The 20513-nt window shown below is 42.6% G+C and overlaps 1 protein-coding gene across 1 annotated transcript in view; it reads left to right on the top strand.

Moving 5' to 3' along the window:
* fam13c (family with sequence similarity 13 member C) overlaps nucleotides 1-20513 on the top strand; it is a 120455-nt gene that overhangs the window by 20375 nt on the left and 79567 nt on the right. The window contains exon 2 of the mRNA XM_072557877.1: nucleotides 7820-7929. Coding sequence (XP_072413978.1) covers nucleotides 7820-7929 — 110 coding nt within the window. The remainder of the gene's footprint in view (nucleotides 1-7819; nucleotides 7930-20513) is intronic.

Here is a 20513-nt window from a genome sequence, read left to right as displayed (position 1 = left end):
CAACATATTCCTTCTCAATGGACGTCAAAGATTCCCTTGCACTATTTGTAAGAAGAGCAGCCAGCATTTATCCATTACCCTGCGTCAACAGACCACTCTAGTTGCTCAATTATCTCATTGCTGTTTCTGGGAACTTGCTCTGCACACACCGGCTGTGCCCTGTGCCCACATTATAGCGATGCCAACCCTTTAGAAGTATATCACAGGTTGTGAAATGCCTTTGTAACATCCAGCAGTCGTGAAAGGTGCCAGTTATTTTGGGCTGAATTGGCTTCTTGGTTTACAATAAATTTCTTTTCACAAATCCTTTGACTGGCAGACTAAATCTGAGATCAGAACCTGTTGTTAAACTATTTGTTGAAAGTTTACTTGGCTAGTTGAGGACCGTTGTTTCATCTTTATTCAATGATAAGATCCATTCTAACCTTCTTATCACCTTGTTTGCCCTCCAAGCTGGTCATGTGGGCATTTCTTGCAAACACAATACTTGAACATAGCCAGAAGAAAAGGACATTCATTAACAGCTCTACCATATAACATTCAAATACATTACATAAAAAGTCACATTCAGCTTGTGTACATATCCTCCAGGATTTTTATTGATGTTTATTTGTTTTTTTCAAATTAACTATTTCTTCCAAGTTTTATGCTTGATGACTGGTTCTCCTTCCATTGTTTGTGGGGATGAGAAGCTTCAGTTATGAGGAAAGATCAGAGAAACTGGGACAACTTCTCTTTGGGGAAGACAAAGCAAAGAGGAGATCTGATCTGAGGTTTTGAATTCATACGGGGTCTGGAAGAAGTAGATAGGGAGAAACAGTTCCCACTCTGAAACCAATCAAGGACCAGAAGCCACAAATTTAAAGTGTTTTGCAAAAGAAACAACTGTGGGATGAGAAGAAACTTTCCTTTTTTCACAGCGAGCAGTTTGAGTCTGAAGTGCGGTGCCTGGAGGATTGGTGGGAGTAAGTTCAACTGGGCCACTTGAGAGGCCATTGGATTATTATTTAAATAGAAACAACATACAAGCTGAAAGGCAAACCAGACTTGGGCACCAAGCCAAAATGCTCAGACAGCTAATGTAGACACAATGGACTAATGGCCTCTTTCAGCATCAGAATTCTGTGATTTATTTTATATATACACAACCTCAGATATATTGATAGGGTGACACAGTTGCTCAGCACTGCTGCCTCACAGTGCCAGGGACTTGGGTTCGATTCCACCCTTGGACAACTGTCTGTGTAGAGTTTGCACATTCTCCCTGTGTCTACGTGGGTTTCCTCTTGGTGCTCTGGTTTCCTCCCACAGTCCAAAGATGTACAAGTTAAGTGTCTTAGCCATGTTGAATTGCCCATAGTGTCCGGGGATATGCAGGCTAGATGGGCTAGTCATAGAAAATACAGAGGGATGGGTCTGGGTGGGACACTCTTCAGAGAATCAGTGTGGACTCAATGAGCTGAATGGCCTCCTTCAGTACTGTGGGGATTCAGAAACTCCTTTCATCGCATTATATACTGGTTCTTATTGAACACTCCTGTCAGAGCACCACATAAAGACATTCTTCGAATAACACCTTCTGTGACCACTCAAAGAGCTTCACAGCCAATGAGGTACTTTTCAAACTCAGTCACTGAATCTGTTCAAGACTGAGATTGATGGAACTAGATATAAATTACATCAAAGGGTATGAGGATAGCATTGGAAAATGGGAAATCAATCATGATCTAGAATGATGTAGCAGGGTTGAGGGCTGAATGGTCTATGCCTGATCCTGTGTTTCCCTGATTCGTGGTTTTGCCCGATGCAAACAAAATCTGGACACATCCTGATGGCGTCTGTTTTAAAGAGCAGTGGCTGCTCTCTGATTCTGTACATCCATTTCATCAGGTTGTGTTTTTGATGCTGTGGGAAATTGGGTTACGCTGTATACAGTTTACAGATATAAAGCAAAGGCTTAAGGATGCAATACAGCAGGAGTCACACAGACAGTGTTCATGACTATGAGGAGTATGATTGTATGTAATTTTATAGGGTACTGAGATGAGGATTATAGATAGCTGGGTCCTCTTAAATATTGGGCACATGGAACAGGAGTCGCCCATTAAACCTCAAAGTCTTTATTCGTGGCTGATAAACCTGAGCTCTATTCGGCCTCCCTGTTACTTTATTGGCAAAAAGTCTGTCAACCTGTGACAGTTAGCATTGGCGGTAAGCTGGAGACTCTGTCATGGCCCATCTGCTTCTCCCTCTCCAGCCTGTGTAAGGTGCTGGAGTGGGGCCACCGTTTTCCTCAATGGCCCTCCTTTGCAGTAAGGTGGAGCAGTGTAGTTGCTTGTTGAAATCCTCTGTCTCTGATCTAAGAGGTGGAAGCTCAGGCTGGGAGATCACCTGAAGGCTTGTCCCCTTCCCTAAAGGGTTTATTTTCTCTTTCTGGTGGCCACCTATATTTCCAAACTCACCCTCTGTGCTCCCTAGCCAAGGTTAGCAGCAACTCAGTTTTTGACAAAATCTCATCCTTGTTTTCAGGTCTCTCTGTTACCTCTTTCCTCCCTCGCTCGAGAACCTCCTACAGCCCTCCAAGATCATGGCGCTTCTCCAATTCTAGCCTCTTATGCATCCTCTTCATCCCATCAATATTTTTCGTATCTTCAGCTGCGTCAGCCTTGAATTCTGGTATTGTCTCCTGAAAACTCGTCATCTTTCTACCCCTTTCTCCTCCTCAAAGACGGTCCTTATGTCCTTCCTTCTGACTAACCTCCGTTCCTGATATCCCTTTGGGCAGTTTATTGTAAATTTTGATTGTTAATCATCCTTTGTGAAGTGTCTTCTGTTGTTTGACCAAAGGTGCTGCATAGATGCAAGTTGTTGTAGCTGCAGCTCACAGTTCAAAATGTTCCTCGAACTTAAAGAGTCCACAGAACTCTCTAAGGAAAACACACAAAGGGAATGCTTTTCAGAGACTATCATTTATATAAAACATAAATGCAAGTTTGGTGCAAAGTTCAGCTAAAAAAAGTAGCAAGACAGAGCAGTTCCCAGATTTGCTGAACAGCCCCAGTCATGGAATGGATTGATCAAAAAACACTGTGTTTGCTTTTTGTAGAGTTCACTAGAGAATTGCCCTGGTTAAGACTTTGGCTGTGTTGAGCAAGGCTGCTAAACCTGGGAGTGTGTGAACTTGTCTTGTCAACAGAGCTTTCCTTTTTTGGTGGCATTGGAAGCTAGTTCTTGGAAATGCACATGGGAAAAATAATTTGTTTACTTGCAAAGGCTTTCCATACCCTCAAACTGATACTCCTTCATGATTCCTTCTGTCTCTGGCTTGAGGTGTCGGATCAGTCTAGGATTTCCACACAAGAGATCACATATTCTCAATATTGTAGTGTGTCTCTATGCCAAACTTCACTTAATGCCAGATGACTACTGGCACTAATAAAGTGAGTTCCAATCACACACTCAGTGTAAACACGAAGCTCTAGTTTTGACAACACCCACTTGCCAAGGATTGAGTGAAGAAGGGGTTAAAATTGAGACAATCCAGTCGCTACACAGTTCCTGTCTTTAACAGAAAGTCCAACTCCATTCCAAAATATACCAGTTAGAATCCAGAGCAATCCCCCTGAATTGATTGAAATGTGACATCCATGTTTGGTACTTGGATACTGATGTCATTTTGATTGTGCTGGATTTCCCAGTGGTCTCCCTGTCCAGTCACACCTCCTGGGACAGTAAGTGCTGTCTAAAGTTGGCCTTCCCCAGTCTCCAAGGTCTCCATGCCAATAGAGATAGAACAGTGGCAAGCCTCCTGCCTCGTAGGCCAAAGGTTTATTTTGCAGGGCCTGTCAAAGATGTTCTGCCCTGAAGCTTTTCTTGCTTTCAGCAGCAGGGACAGTCTGCAGTGCACAACTTGAAAGCAGCCTTTCTAAACCCAATTAACCAAAACCAGTCAGCCCATTACCTTTCCAATGGAAACCAATGAAATCTGCTGGCTTCTTTCTTGCTCAGTATATCATTGCACTAGAAGGGGCTCTCTCTCAGGGTGTGGAAGGATGAACCAGGAGCTGTCCTCACTAGGTAGGATTATCATTCCACCCCTGTCACACTCCGTGTGATCACTATCCAAGGATTCTGCCAGTCACCACATTGCTTCCCTTTCTGATGGCTCAACCATCCTTTCATTACTGCACTTCTGCAGGAATGACGTGGAGTTGTCGGTGTTGGACTGGGGTGGACAAAGTTAAAAATTGTACAACAAGGTTATAATCCAACAGGCTTATTTGGATGTACAAACTTCTGCAGGAAGGTTGCCTTGGGATAATTAGAATTAGAATTAGGTTTATTGCCATATATACTCAAGTACAGGGATACATGAGCACAGCAGAAAGTGTACAAAGTCGCCATTTCCAGTGCCATCTTAGGTACAAAGATATCTAGGTACAAAATCTTAGGTATAAATTTGAAAAAATGTAACAGGGAGGCCGAATAGAGTTCAGGTATTTCAGCCAGGAATAAAGTTAAAAGATCAGCATTACAGTCCGTATAAAGCTAGGTAAAGTTAGAAAAGCAAAGAAATAAAGGTAAAAGTTTCTTATTCTCTGGCCCAAAAGTATTGTTACTCTATTCTTCCCAACATGACAATGTCATCAGGATTGGATTTGGAGGAGACAGGGAGACTGCTGCAGTTTGGCACAGTGAGCTTTCTGGCACTGCATTCACTGAGCTAGAATGAACAAACAAGGGAACAAGGAGGCCTTTTGACATTCTGGAACCTCGCCAGTGACTCATATCAGGGAAAAACAACTTCCTAGACCTTTGATGTGCAAGGGGTAAGAAGGGAAAGTAATCTCGTTCAGAACAATGCACTCCTGCTTTCGGTCAGCTTCTGACTGACTGAGCCACTGAGATGTGCCATCTACAAGAGAGCAGTTTCTAGTCAAGTCAATTCAGTGGAAGTCCACCCAAACTCTTAATGGGCCTGGCTGACTGGTTCACATCTGATACACAATATTGCAAATTCAGAGCCCGGAGTATACAATCTATCAGTGTTTGCTGACAATAAACTACTGCATTTCCTGCATCACAATAGAGACTGCACTTCAAAAACAATTAATTGGCTGTAAAATGTTTTTGGGCCATCCCATTGTTGCGAAAAGTGCCCACTAAATGCTGAAGCATGGAACGGAAGCTATGAGTTGCCCACCCAAAACTGGACTTGAGAAGAAATGGGGCCCGAGTTTTATTTCATGGCAAGAATTATCGATTTGTTTATCTCCCAGCAGCACATTGACACTTTTATATGATTGAAATAAAGGATATTGAATTGCTGTCGATATGCTGTCGATATTTGACTGCAGCTGAATCGATTTTAATCTGAAGTTTGCGACAGAGCAGTTTAAGCTCTTTATTTGGAGTCAAGTAAACCTTGCAATAGTACTTCATGTAACAACCAATTTATATTTACCAAGTTACTGCTCAAAATAAATACAGCAAACGTTTTACTAAGCAGCACCAATGGGACCAGGAGCTGGTTGATTAAATATTCTGGTTGATTAAGAAGTCCACATTAATCAATGTAAAAACACACTCCATTATGGGGGCGCTGTGTAGTGCCTACCCCTGAACCATGAGTCCCAGGTTCAAGTCCCACCTGCTCCAGAGGTGTGTAATAATATCTCTGATCAGGTTGGTTAGAAAAATAGGTATACTCACCACTGTTATACTTTATTCACAGCTTAAATCACTTCAATATAATGCAACTTTGCCTTAAGTAACACTCACCAGCAGAGAGCCTGCTCACTTGTATCCTCAGCTGACTGTGTGGAGATTGTGATAATACAGTGAACTTCTGGTGTTGAGGTTATATAATTTTTGCCAGTTTATCAGCTCAGAAGGTGTTATTTAAAATAAAGTTTTCAGCACATGAAGTAAATGTTAAAATCCATAATCAGGTGCTCCATTATCAAAGTTATATTTGCAGCTTCCAGCCATTGAGCACATTGGGGCAGGGAGTCCCGTAAGGCAGTGGGACCCAGAAAGCAGGATTTTCCTCCTTTTCCTTCTCTTGTTTCTGCTCTGCCTTAAAATTACGGTGTTTGGAATGGAGCCACAAGGTTGCAGTTTGATGGGCATGTTGTTGGCATTTTGGGTGATTGGTCGTGAGCTCCTTCTGGTCGTTCATGCCAATTCTACTGCATTGTCAGGAAAAACATTTTTTTTGTCCTTCCCTGGAACACTTGGCCAATTGAGAGTGGAGGAAATTAGATCTTTACAACACCCATGGTTTTGTCCATCTTGGCTGGTTTTGGGGGTTTTTTTGCTGAATGCTTGGAGACCTGACTTCAAGAAGGACAAATTGAGAAGATACTTCACCTGATGAAGGAGCAGCACTCGAAAACTTGTGATTTCAAATAAACCCTTTGGACTATTACCTGGTGTCACGTGACTTTTGACTTTGTCCACCCCAGTCCAACACCAGCACCTCCATATCAAGAAAGACATTCACGTGTGTACACTGATCCTCCCACTGAGTCTGGAGAATGCACGAGAGGAATTACTGGCAGAATTTATCTCAAGGGATCATTCTAATGCTTAAGCCTTTTCACTACAAGGTGCTGATCCATACACAGTCCCTTTATATTGCATCTATGAAATACTGGTTACAACAATATGTTTCCCTACTAGGATGCCCCTCTCAGATCTGCCTTTCTAAAGAAGCAAGAGTGGTGTGCATGATAGTTAGGTGATCTTTTATCTTGAACCGTTAAGAAATTACAGAGAGTTGTAATCACAGCCCAGTTCATCACACAAACCAACTGTCCAGCCATTGACTCTGTCTATACTTCCCTCTGCCTTGGGAAAGCAGCCAACACAATCAAAGACCCCTCACAATCTGGTTATACACTCTTCCAATCTCTCCCATCGGTTAAAAGATACAAACATTTGCAAACACGTACTAACAGATTTACGAACAGCTTCTTCCCTGCTGTTGTCCGACTGATGAACAAAGCTCTCACATATTGGAGTTGATCTTTCTCTGCACCTTCTCTGTAGCTGTAACACTATATTCAGCATTTTGATATATTACCCTGATGTACTCGTGTCAGGTATGATTTGCCTGGATGCCATGCACTGCAATACTTTTCACTGTATATCGGTACATGTGACAACAAAAAACGAAATCAATTGTTGCAAACCTTAAGTGTGTTTGGGGCTGAGATAATTCCAATAATTTCAGCTGTCAGGACTGTGAGATGGGGAGATTTGCATTGAATTGTAGAATTTGAGGGATGTGTTGGAAAGGAGTCTGCTGTCCTGCTGCTTAGTAATTAGAATTGCAGAACTGTGGACAGTTGATGACTAATTCAGCAACTCCCCCATTGTCTATGGCAGTGCAGACAGCTGCATGACACTGCAGAAAGGCGCTTAATCAATCAATCAGCTAGACAAAGCTATAGTTTTAGTGTATCTTTGCACAGTGCTCTCATCAAAAGCGCAAAACGATCTGAGCTGAAGTAAGTCATTAATTTAAATGTTACATTAAGGTGTTTTTAGTGTCCTGAAGAATTTGAGGTTGAAACAAATGTGGCAGATAGGTTAGTTTAGTCTCTGTTTATTCTGAATGGGGTTGGGGACAGTTTAGCTCAGTTTTAGTTGCTATTCCACGTTAGAAATGTGAAACAAGAAGACCACCATCATTTTTGCAACTGCGCATTTGTGTGCTTGGAAACAGCAATAGGGGGGGTTGCACTGTGCATGAGATGAACCTGTGGAGTTTGGTATGGAAGGTGTTAAAGTTTTGCCCCTTTTCTTTCCGTAGATGATGGAGAGAGGGTCGTCGTCAGGGGCAGACAGTAGACGGAGCACAGAAGCAGCCGCTACCAAACTCACTGAAGGGTCTGCGCTGAAGCGAGGAGAAAGTTACATCAGGTGCGTTCACAGTCCTTGAGGCGAATGAAGATGCCTGTCACGTTTCTTATTAAAAAAAAACTCTTGCTCTTGTTAACATTATGGTATGTGTAGTATGGTGTGTGTAAACACAATATATACTATGTATGTGAGTGTGTTTACCCTCCTGAAATTATGGGCTGTGCAATATATTAAGAGAGAAATGTCAGACTTTGCTTATGTTTTCCATCTGAAGCTAACCAATATTTACATCCACTCTGGATTTTAAATTGATATTTGAAGTTAAGAGCAGATTTTTCTTCGATATAATCCAAACAAATGCTTTGTTTACTAACGTCAAGCAAACATACAGTGGATTCAATGTCTGGACAGTATATAGTAAGGAAAATTCTCTTTTCTGAGGCTGTTTCTTGAAGCTGCTATATTTTCAAACAAATGTGTGCATTTGCACAAATCATAGATTTAATCTTCAAAGGTATATCCAGCAAACGAATTGTCCTAATTAGATTATTCCTTGCATCATTCATACTGGAATCTGCCTTTGTACCATAGCTGACTGGACACACAAGTTGGCCACAGCTTGGTGAGGGCAACCTGACATTTAGAATGCAAGTGAACGAAGGATTGGATAGTCTACATCAATGGATTAAAGGTTAAGAAACAAACAGAGGAAGGGTTGAGAAATGGAATGCATTAGTTTCACTCAGGTAGAGAAAGAGGAAAAGAGAGGGAAAGACAAAAAAAGAAGAAACGTTAGATTAAAGTGCAAAATGTGACCCTTTCAAATTTTCTAACAATAATTCAGCTTCATAACAATTTCCATGTTTGTAATTATTCATTTTTTGAACACTGAGATGGAGTTATTACCATTACCAATTAGTTATTAAAAGGATATTTGTGTCATTAATTCTATGACTTGATTTTTCATGATGAGTTTAATGAGCAAATAATGTGCTTATATGATGTGACTCATGGGGGTGGGCCTACACTGAGACATTCTTTTCAGGAGTTCTGCAAATTGTCCATGAACTCGTGTTGATTTGTGTTTCACTCCCACCACAAACCAGTAAAATGTTTCCTGCCCATGCAAACATTCCCTCTTAACGAGAAAGACAAAACATGGGAAACTAGAATCAAAACCATCGGCACAGGGATAGATATTCCAGGGTTGTATTCGGGAGTGTGTGTTCTGAACAAGATCCTGGAGCTTGCACTCTGTTCAATGGAGTCTACAAAGAAAGTCTCTCCTGTACTTGCTCAAGGGATGGTATTGGGCTTTGAAGATTTGCAGCAAATGGTGCCTTCAAATGGTTCTAGCGTTTCAGAATGCATGATCCCTCCCTGTGTAAAAATTCCCAGGACCTAACCAAGTCTGTCATCTTTGTGGGAGTGTTTACTGTCCCAGGAGCCCGCGACTGGTGCTAGAGGGACTGAAAGAGCAACCGATTGATTAGATTAGATTAGGTGCCCTACAGTGTGGAAACTGGCCCTTCACCCCAACAAATCCACCCTCCGAAGAGCAACCCACCCCCCTCTGACTAATGCACCTAACACTATGGGCAATTCACCTAACCTGCACATCTTTGGACCGTGGGTGGAAACCAGAGCACCCAGAGAATGTGCAAACTCCACACAGACAGTCACCCAAGGCTGGAATTGAACCTGGTGCTGTGAGGCAGCAGTGCTAACCACTGAGCCACCGTGCCGCCCCACAGGATTGGCAGTGCTCCAGGCAGATTTCTCTCCCACTGAGACAGGGAACTCTTTGTGTTTGGTGAGGCCAGTTAGTGTAATAACGCCACGGGGCAGCTTTTTAAAAAGATAGCCAGTTAACAGCTGACTTCTGTGATGGGTTTGAGGGAATCTGATATTCCCAATGGATACTCACTGGACGAGGGACAAAAAATGGTTGGACTTTGATGGAAGCACACTGATGTGGCTCTAATCAGACAGCACTTCTAAAGAATAACCAAGGAAGGGTCACCCGACCTGAAAGGTTAACTCTGATTTCTCTCCACGGATGCTGCCTGACCTGCTGAGCTTTTCCAGCAACTTCTATCTTAGCTCTTCTAAAGAGCTAGCATAGGCCTGGTGACTTGAACGTTCTCCAGTGCTATTGATTCTTGGTGACCTGCCAAGATTCAGATGTTGGCCACACTATTACATAGTATTTTTTAAAAATAAAATGTTAAGTAAAATATTCAAATGCCAGTCATAGTCACGTATTTTCCCATTCAGTTGTTTCCTGTGTGTATTGATTTTCCCATTTATGTGTCACAGACCCTCACTTATAGGCTAGGATCATGACAAACTGTTCAAATGTTCTCTTATGAAGCATTAATTGAGACTTCTGGGAACAATCTGATTCCCAGTGCCCACAGATAAATAAATTATGTACATTAGAGTGTTGAACAAAATTGGCAATATATTTTGCAAGTCTAAGCTTGTATGATGCATCACTGAGTGCAGCTGGCTCACATTTCTTGCCACTATAATTACCCTGTGCCACTACAAAGGAACACTGTCTCTTACAACCCAATGTCTGCCATTAAATCATTCGTCATGACACAAACCAGGATTCGAGAGTTTATTTACAGTAATGGTTCATAACAATTGATCTTTCAGTGTCTGTGTGACCTGATCAATGACAAAAACAGAATCTCACTGTTATGCATTGGGTATGTGTTTGGATTGGGTGAGTGAATGACATATGAATATCAAATAACCCGGCCTACTTTTGGGGCAGAATAAGTGACTGGGGATGACAGTGGGGAGCACTTTGGAACCAGTTCTATTAATTTTAAAATTGTTAAGGTCTAGAAGTTCAAGTTCTAAATTGGGGCGAGGCAAATTTTGTTGGAATTAGACAGGGGCCTGCAAGGGTTGATTGGAGTAATTTGTTTGTAGGCAAAGGGATCTCTGACTCTGGTAAGTGGGAGGTCTTTAAAAGTGAGATAGCTAGAGTTAAAGATCTGAATGTTCATGTGAGGGCTTTGGGCAAGGTTGGCAGGAATAGGGAACTTGAACTTCTAGACCTTAACAATTTTAAAATTAATAGAACTGGTTCCAAAGTGCTCCCCACTGTCATCCCTAGTCACTTATTCTGCTCCAAAAGTAGGTCGGGTTATTTCCCAGGAATAGGGAAGTGAAGATGGCAAGAGATATTGAGGCTTTAGCCAGAAGGAAGAAAGTATGCCTCAGGTACAGGCAGCTGGGATCAAAGGTAACAGAGGATATAGAAGTTTACTGAAGAAGGCAATCAGGAGGGCAAAAAGGGGGCACAAGATAGGTTTGACTGAAAGGAGTAGGGTGAATCCAAAGAGGTTGTGTAAGTACACTAAAGGAAAAAGAATAAATAGGTAGTGAATAGATCCCCTCAGAGACCAAAGTGGACATGTAAGAGTGGAACCAGAGGAGATGGGTGAGGTCCACAATGAATATTTCTCCTCTGTATTTACCATGGAGAAAGACACAAAGACTTGGGAACTTGGGGAAGTTAGTGGTGATATCTCGGGAACAGTCCTTATCACACTATAGGAGGTGTTGGATGTATCAGAATGTATGAAGGTGGATAAATCTCCTGGTCTTGACCATATATATCCAAGAACACTGCAAGAGGCTAGAGAAGAGATTGTGGAGGTCCTGGCTGATATTTTAGCATCACCGTTAGCCACGGGTGAGGTTCCAGAAGACTGGAGGGTAGCGAATATTATGCAGTTATTCAAGAAGGGCTGCAAAGGAAAGCCTGGGAACTATAGACCAGTCAACTTAACATCTGTGGTAGGTGAGTTACTCGAGAAGATTCTAAAATACGATATACATACATTTAGAAAGACAGGGTTTGATTAGGGGTAGTCAGCATGGCTTTGTGTGTGGGATATCATGCTTCACAAATTTGTTAGAGTTCTTTGAATTGACCAGGAAGGTTGAGGAGGGCAGGGTGGTAGATGTAGTCTATATGGATTTCAGTAAAGCCTTTGATAAGTTTCCACATGATAAGCTGCTTGGAGAGGTTATATCACATGGAAACCAGGGGAAGCTGGAAAATTGGATACACAATTGGCTTGATGGTAGGAGGGTAATAGTGGAAGGATGCTTGTCAGACTGGAGGCCTGTGACTAGTGAACTGCCTCAGGGGTCAGTGCTGGGCCCATTACTGTTTGTTATCTACATCAATGATTTGGATGAGAATGTACAAGGTATGATTAATAAGTTTACAGATGACACTAAAATAAGCGGTATCATGGACAGTGAGGAAGGATCTCAGAAATTGCAGCAGGACCTTGATCAGTTTGGGGAAGTGGGCCGAGAAATAGTAAATAGAGTTTAATATAGATAAGTGCATAAGTCTTGCATTTTGGAAAGTCAAATCAAGGTAAGAGTTTTATAGTGAATGGTAGGGCCTTAAGGTGTGTAGTGGAACAGAGAGACCTTGGAGCTGAGGTGCCCACTTCTCTGAAAATGGAGTCACAGGTAGACAGGGCAGTGAAGAAGGCACACTGACCTTCATCAGTCAGGGCAGTGAGTATAGAAGTCGGGAAGTTATGCTGTGATTGTACAAGATGCTGGTGAGGCCACACTTGGAGTATTGTGTTCAGTTTTGATCACCTTGCTATAGAAAGGATATTATTAAACTGAAAAGAGTGCAGAAGAAATTTACAAGGATGTGGCTAGGATTCAAGGGCCTGAGTTAAAGGGAGAGGCTGGACAAGCTAGGACTTTTCTCTTTAGAGTGTAGGAGATTGAAAGTGGGCTCTTATAGAAGTGCATAAGGTCATGAGAGGCATGGATAGAGTGAATGCACTGCCTCTTTTTCCCAGGGTAGGGGAGAGGTTAGTGGGGAAAGAATAAAAGGGAACCTGAGGGGCAACTTTTTTAATGGAGGGTGGTACACATATGGAATGAGCTGCCAGTGGAAGTGGTTGAGGTGGGTACATTAGCAAAATGTAAAAGGCATTTGGGAAAATACATAGATAGGAAAGGTTTCAAAGGATATGGACCAAATGCAGGGAAATGAGGTTAGCGTGGATGGACATTTTGGTCAGCATGGACCAGTTTGGGCTGAAGGGCCGGTCTCCGTGCTGACTCTATAATTGTCAAGAGAGGCATACAGTTATACAACACGTCATGACCTTGGGACACAGCAAATCACTTTACAGTTGAGTAAACATTGTTATAGATGTAGGAAACATGGCAATGATGTGCAACAGTTTAAGTATCAATGAAATGAGTGATGAGATAATCTGCTTGTGATTTTTCTTTATTTATTCATGGGACGGGAATGTTGCTGGCCAACCGTCATTTATTACCCTCCCCAATTGCCCTCAAGAGAAGTTGATGGTGAGTTTTCTGTTTGAACACTGGTGGGTAGACCCACAATGCTGTTCGAAGGAAATTCCTGACGCTGAAAGAATGGCAATATATTTCCCAGTCAGGATAATGAATGATTTGGAAGGGAACTTGCAGGTGGTAGTATTCCTTGTCTCTTGACGTTCTGGTTAGAAGAGGTCATAGGGTTAGAAGGTGCTGTCTAAGGAGCTTTGATGAATTTCTGCAGTCCATCTTGTAGATGGCACACACTGCTTCTGCTGAGCATCAATGGTGGAGGGAGTAAATGTTGCCGGATGTGGTGCCAATCATGTGGGCAGTTTTCTCCTGGATGGTGTCAAGCTATTCAAGATACACTTGTCCAGGACAGTGGGAATTATTCCTGCACAGTTCCAACTTGTGTCACATAGATGGTAGACAGGCCTTTCGAAGTCAAGGGGTGAATTACTCATTGCAGAATTCTTAGTCTATGAGCTACTCTTGTTGTGACAGTATTTATCTGATTAGTCCAGTTCAGTTTCTGGTCAGTGAAAACCCCCATTGTCAGGAATTCAGTAATTCAGACACGAATAAATATCAAAGGGATTGCTAGATATTATCTAAATCTTGCTGCATTTGGACGTCGACTGTTTCAGAATCTGGTGCTGAACCAATCATCAGCAAACATTTCTGACCTTATGATGGAGGGAAGGTCATTGATGAAGCTGTTGAAGATGGTTGGGCCTATGACACTACCCTGAGGAGCTCCTGCAGAGATATCCTGGAGCTGAGACGACTGACCGCCAACAACCACAACCATCTTCCAAAGTGCAAGATATGACTCCAACCAACAGAGATTTTGTTCCTAATACCCTTTGATTTCAGTTTTGCTAGGCCCCCTTGATGCCACACTTGGTCAAATACAGCCTTGATATCAAGGGCTGTCACTCTCACCACATCTCTGGAATTCAGCTCTTTTGTCCATATTTGAACCAAGGCTGGAATCAGGCCAGGAGCTCAGTGGCCCTGGTGGAACCCAACTGGGCATTACCGAGCAGGTTACTGCTGAGTGGGTGCTGCTTGACAGCACTGTTGATGACACTTCTCATCACCTTACAGATGATGAAGAGTAGACTGATGGGGCAGTAATTGTCTGGGTTGGAGTTGTCCTGCTTTTTGTTTATAGTTCGCAGCTTGGCAATTTTCCAAATTGTTTGTTAAAAAAAGAAGCATATTATCTTGTAATTTGCCTCATTGAACCTTGACCATTCCATTATCTACCATGTTTCCTCCATCTACAATAATAGCTATGCTTCAAAAGTACTAAGGGCGGTATGGTGACTCAGTGGTTAGCACTGCAGCCCCACAGCACCAGGGACCCAGGTTCAATTACTGTCTGTGTGGAGTTTCGTATTCTCCCCATGTCTGCATGGGTTTCCTCCAGATGGTCTGGATTCCTCCCTTAGTCCAAGATGTGCAGGTTAGGTGGATTGGCCGTGGGAAATTGCCCATAGTGTCCAGGGATTAGATTAGATTAGATTCCCTACAGTGTGGCCCAACAAGTCCACACCGACCCTCCGAAGAGCAACCCACCCAGACCCAATCCCCTACATTCACACCTAACTAATGCACCTAACACTACGGGCAATTTAGCATGGCCATTTCACCTGACCTGCACATCTTTGGACTGTGAGAGGAAACCGGAACACCCAGAGGAAACCCACACAGACACCGGGAAAATGTGCAAACTCCACACAGACAGTTGCCCAAGGCGGGAATTGAACCCAGGTCCCTGGCGCTGTGAAGCAACAGTGCTAACCACTGAGCCACCATGCCGGGATGTGCAGGCCAGGTTGGTTAGCCATGGGATATATCAGGTTATGGGACTGGCCTGGGTCTGGGTGGGATGATCTTTGGAGGGTCAGTGCAGACATTGTGGGCCATTTGACCTCCATCTCTACTGGAAGGATTTTGTGATTCTAATTAATAGCAACAGACTGGATAATCTCTGCTTGCAATGTTGGTTGGGGAATAACTATTGCCCAGGTCACAGAGGGGGAACTGCTCTGCTGTTCTTCAACATGGTTTCCTGAGTTATTGACACCCACCTCAAAATGATAATGGGGTCCTTTCTGAAAGGCAGCAGCTCTAACACTGCAGTTTTTGCTCAGTACTGCACTGGAGCATTGACCTAGATAATGTGGTCAAATGTCTGGTGGAGGATTGAATGAACTGAGAGGTAAGTGTGCTGTCACTGAACAGGGCACACACCTTTCTGTAAATGTTATCAAACAATTCAACCAGCCTGCCACCAATCAAACCAAGCTACCTAGCCTGATAACTGCCAATCCAGTGAACATGCTCAGAGCTTTTTTGCCAGTTGACCAGTCTAACATCAAACCTTCCTAACTTTATCTCTTTTGTCTTCCCTTAGCCAATGCATTAACCCACACTGCATTTCAAACATTTGTCACACATCTGATAGGCATCCAATGACTGTTTACTTCTGTACTTTTACTTTCCCCTTAATTATGTTTATACCTTCGATGCCTTGTTTAACTGATGTTAAAGGAATTTGATTTAAACTTGCCTATACATCATTTAATCTTCCTGATACACCACTGATGCTACTTTTTAACCACTTCTCCTAGATTGTAGACATCAAACTTCTCTCATCCTCCCACAGTCCATTCCCTTTACATCTGCTGCAATGCATGCAAATCTCTTTAGCACACACCAATCAAATTAGCTTGTAATAAAAGCAAAATACTGTAAAGTTCTGAAGAGGAATCCTATCAAATTTGATACATTGACACTGCATCTCTGTCCACAGATGTTGCTGAATTTCTCCAGCATTTTCTGTTTTTATAGAGTCATAGAGATGTACAGCATTGAAACAGACCCTTCGGTCCGACCAGTCCATGCCGACCAGTTATCCCAACCCAATCTAGTCCCACCTGCCAGCACCCTGCCCATATCTCTCCAAATCCTTCCTATTCATATACCCATCCAAATGCCTTTTAAATGTTGCAATTGTACTAGACTCCACCACTTCCTCTGGCAGCTCATTCAATACATCTACTACCATCTTATATCAAATAAACTTGACCTGCTCATTACTGATAATTTTTTTATTTGTGAAGGTGACCAAACAGGTAGATGAGAGTAAACCGGTTGATGTATTGTATATGGATGTCAGCAAGGCGTTCGATGAGGTTCCCACAGTAGGCTATTGTAAAAAATGTGGAGGAATGGGATTGTGGGAGATGTAGCAGTTTGGATCAGTAATTGGCTTGCTGAAAGAAAACAGAGGGTGGTGGTTGATGGGAAATGTTCATCCTGGAACCCCGTTACTAGTGGTGTACCGCAAGGGTCGGTATTGGGTCCACTGCTGTCCGTCATTTTTATAAACGACCTGGATGAGGGTGTAGAAGCGTGGGTTAGTAAATCTGCAGACGACAGTAAGGTTGGTGGAGTTGTGGATAGTGACGAAGGATGTTGCAGGTTACAGAGAGACATAGATAAGCTGCAGAGCTAGGCTGAGAGGTGGCAAATGGAGTTTAATGCAGACAAGTGTGACGTGATTCACTTTGGTCGGAGTAACCAGAATGCAAAGTACTGGGCTAATGGTAAGATTCTTGGTAGTATCGATGAGCAGCGAGATCTCGGTGTCCAGGTACACAGATCCTTGAAAGTTGCCACCCAGGTTGACAGGGTTGTTAAGAAGGCATACAGTGTTTTAGCTTTTATTAATAGAGGGATCGGGTTCCGGAACCATGAGTTTATGCTGCAGCTGTACAAAACTCTGGTGCGGCCGCACTTGGAGTATTGTGTACTGCTCTGGTCACCGCATTATAAGAAGGATGTGGAAGCTTTGGAAAGGGTGCAGAGGAGACTTACTAGGATGTTGCCTGGTGTGGAGGAAAGGTTTCACGAGGAAAGGCTGAGGGACTTGAGGCTGCTTTCGTTGGAGAGAAGAAGGTTGAGAAGTAACTTAATAGAGACATAAGATAATCAGAGGGTTAGATAGGGTGGACAGGGAGAGCCTTTTTCCAAGTATGGTGACAGTGAGCACAAGGGGGCATAGCTTTAAATTGAGGGGTAATAGATTTGGGACAGATGTCAGAGGTAGTTTCTTTACTCAGAGAGTAGTAAGGGTATGGAATGCTTTGACTGCAATGGTCGTAGATTCACCAACTTTAAGTACCTTTAAGTCATCATTGGACAAGCACATGGACGTACATGGAATAGTGTAGGTTAGATGGGCTCCAGATTGGTATGACAGGTCGGCGCAACATCAAGGGCCGAAGGGCCTGTACTGCGCTGTAATGTTCTATGTTCTATTTCAAAATTCAACAGCTAATTTCCCTGTGGTAAAGCAGAGCTTTGAAAATAACTAGCGTCTGGAAGGTTGATGGCTTTTGCAGCTAATTGGAAGACATGTATAACTTGTGTGGCCTCCTCCATATGACTGCTGAGGTTCTGTCCTGTGGATTTATAGGTATAAAGCAGTCCATCTTCAGATTATTGTGGAAGCTTGCTAGGCAGGATGGGTTAACATTATCAGAAGAAAAAAAAACCCAGAGAAAACAACTGACATTCAATCTCAGATTTGACATTTTTGCTACTTGGAGTGATCAATTCTGGAATGTAACTGGCAAGTGCACATATTAAGTTTTGCCTTCAGACTGTCATATAATGGTAGGTTTTAACAACAAATAATGAATTATTTATATCAACACAGGCAGGTACACTTTGGAATTTGATTTTAAAATTGGAATTTTCCAAACTATTTTGACAAGAAGTTTTATGAACATTTTATTAACCTACAACAGCAATTTATATTTGCCATATGTACAGTATAAAGGTTGAATGTTTTTGGACAAAAAGTTATGGGTTAATGTTTACACAGATAATATTTGTGAGAGACCGAATTTTCAAAGAAAACACATCTGTTCAGCAAATCTGCAGTGACTCTCAAAATAATCTACAAAGCAGTAGGAGAAGTGATGCCCGTATTGTCAGTTGTTGTTCCTTTCTCTCTCTAGGACTATTTACTATTACTACACAATGTGGGTGAGAGGCATTGACTGGGCCTGCAGCTTCATGCCTGCCCAGGGCGGAGGGGAGGAAAGGCAAAGAAACTGTGGGAAACACAATTAGAAAATATATGCTGGTGGCTCCTTAATCTAGGCCTCGATGGAATAAGATTGCACTGAGTCAGTATGCACAAGGACCCAATTTGTAACCGTCAGTCACCCGTCCCCAGAGAGAATGGGGACCATATTTGGTGATGCAAGGCCCCAGGCATTCATTTATTTTAATGCTGGCTCTGGGAGCTGACCTGTGCATCCTGTAGTGTTTATTTCTGTTCTCCCATCTGCTACTTTCTGCCCCCAAAACACAAAATTGATACACATTGTTCCTGCCTTAGTTGACAAGCGGAAATGACAGGGACCAATATATCTCATTCTCACTCTGGGGAAAGGTACATCAGGTTAATGTTCGGCCACTCAGTTTGAGATTTACAGAGCTTGACTTTGTAACGTGGTAGAGGAACGTCACCAGGTAGTCTAATGAGAAGAGGCCTTGTCTTAAACCAGATATAGTTTATTAAACGATAACAACTAGGTACAAGTTACAGTGGGTATGATAGCTATTGTCACTACAAGAGAGGTCTAGATAATTGGTCTGTCTCCATTAAGACCCAGAGCTGTATATCCACACAAGTCTATGTGACATCATCATTTTATGTGATGCTTACTGCACTTCTTTAGATTAATCCTTTCAGATCCTTATAAAAAAGGGACATGAAAAAATATGTTAAGTGTAACTTTTTATCATGAAATCAGAATTTTGAGTGATTGGACAGATTATATTTGGTTCTGAATTTCTTTGAGCTTAACTTAGTCCCTGAAAAGGTGGGAATGACTTTTAAAAGAAACATTAGAATTTTTCGGCCAAAGGTTGTCAGTGGTTAGCACTGTTGCCTCACAGCCCCAGGGACCCAGGTTCAATTCCCACCTCGGGCGACTGTCTGTGTGGAGTTTGCACATTCTCCCTATGTTTGTGTGGGTTTCCTCCCACAGTCCAAAGAGGTGCATGTTAGGAGGATTTGCATGCTAAATTGCCCCATTGTATTCAGGGATGTGTAGGCTAGGTGAGTTAGTCTTGGGAAATGCAGGGTAACAGGATAGTGGCGTGGGTCTGGTGGGGACTCAATGAGCCAAATGGCCTACTTCCACACTGTTGAGATTTTCTGATTTTATATGAGTATTTACAGTATTTGTACAGCACTTTTGACTGAACAAAATCAGCCCGAGGCATTTACCAGGAATGGAATGAAGCAATTACATTGACGCAAATAAAGGGTAGGTTTGAAGGAGCACTGTAAAAACTAAAGGAAGGATAGAGACAGAGAAGTTTAGGGAAGGAATTTAACAGCTCAGCATCTAGGCAGCTGAAAGCAGAGCTGACAGTAATGGAGTGAATAAAATCAGAATGCTTCAGGCTAGAATTACATGAATGCAGATATGACAGAGAGTTGTGGAGATGGGGGAGGTTAAAGACATAGGGAGGGTTGAAGGGATTGGGAAACCAGGAGGAGAATATTACAATTGAGACCTGGCTTACCTAGAAGTTGGGGAAGACAGCAGTGATGGGTAAACAATACTTGATGGGCATTTGCCTGAAATGTTGATTCTCCTGCTCCTCGGATGCCCCTGACCTGCTGTGCCTTTCCAGCACCACACTCTCGACTCTGATCTCCAGTGTCTGCAGTCCTCACTTTCGCCCGATACTTGATGTGGATTAGGGCTCAGGCAGCGGTATTTGAATAAAGTTGAGCCTTGTGTGAGTAGGATGTAAGAGGCCAGGCAGATTTGTGAAGGACTAGTTGAGACACATGGTAATGAATGCTAAATGAAGCTTTCAGCATTAGATAAACTGAGATGGTTGCTGACTCCAAGTTAGTGGTTCCAAACTTGTCAAACAGAGTGGCAATCCTGCTGAAAAGAACGATTATAATGATTTGGACAAATAGTTTCTCCCCTCTGTCAGTTCTCAGGTTGAATCAAATATTAAATGTTTGCTTGCAACTATATGATCATGGAATTGTATATATATTGGAATGATGGATCCTCACCACAGCTCATAGTTGGATAATTTCTACCTGGTAGGTTTGCTCCGACCGTTCTGGATTAGTGGTGCTGGAAGAGCACAGCAGTTCAGGCAGCATCCGAGGAGCAGGAAAATCGACGTTTCGGGCAAAAGCCCTTCATCAGGAATAAAGGCAGAGA

This window comes from Chiloscyllium punctatum, chromosome 38 (genome assembly GCF_047496795.1).
Source record: "Chiloscyllium punctatum isolate Juve2018m chromosome 38, sChiPun1.3, whole genome shotgun sequence".
NCBI lineage: Eukaryota > Metazoa > Chordata > Chondrichthyes > Orectolobiformes > Hemiscylliidae > Chiloscyllium > Chiloscyllium punctatum.
Note: the sequence above shows the minus strand (reverse complement) of the source record. Positions and strands in the feature narration are given on the sequence as shown.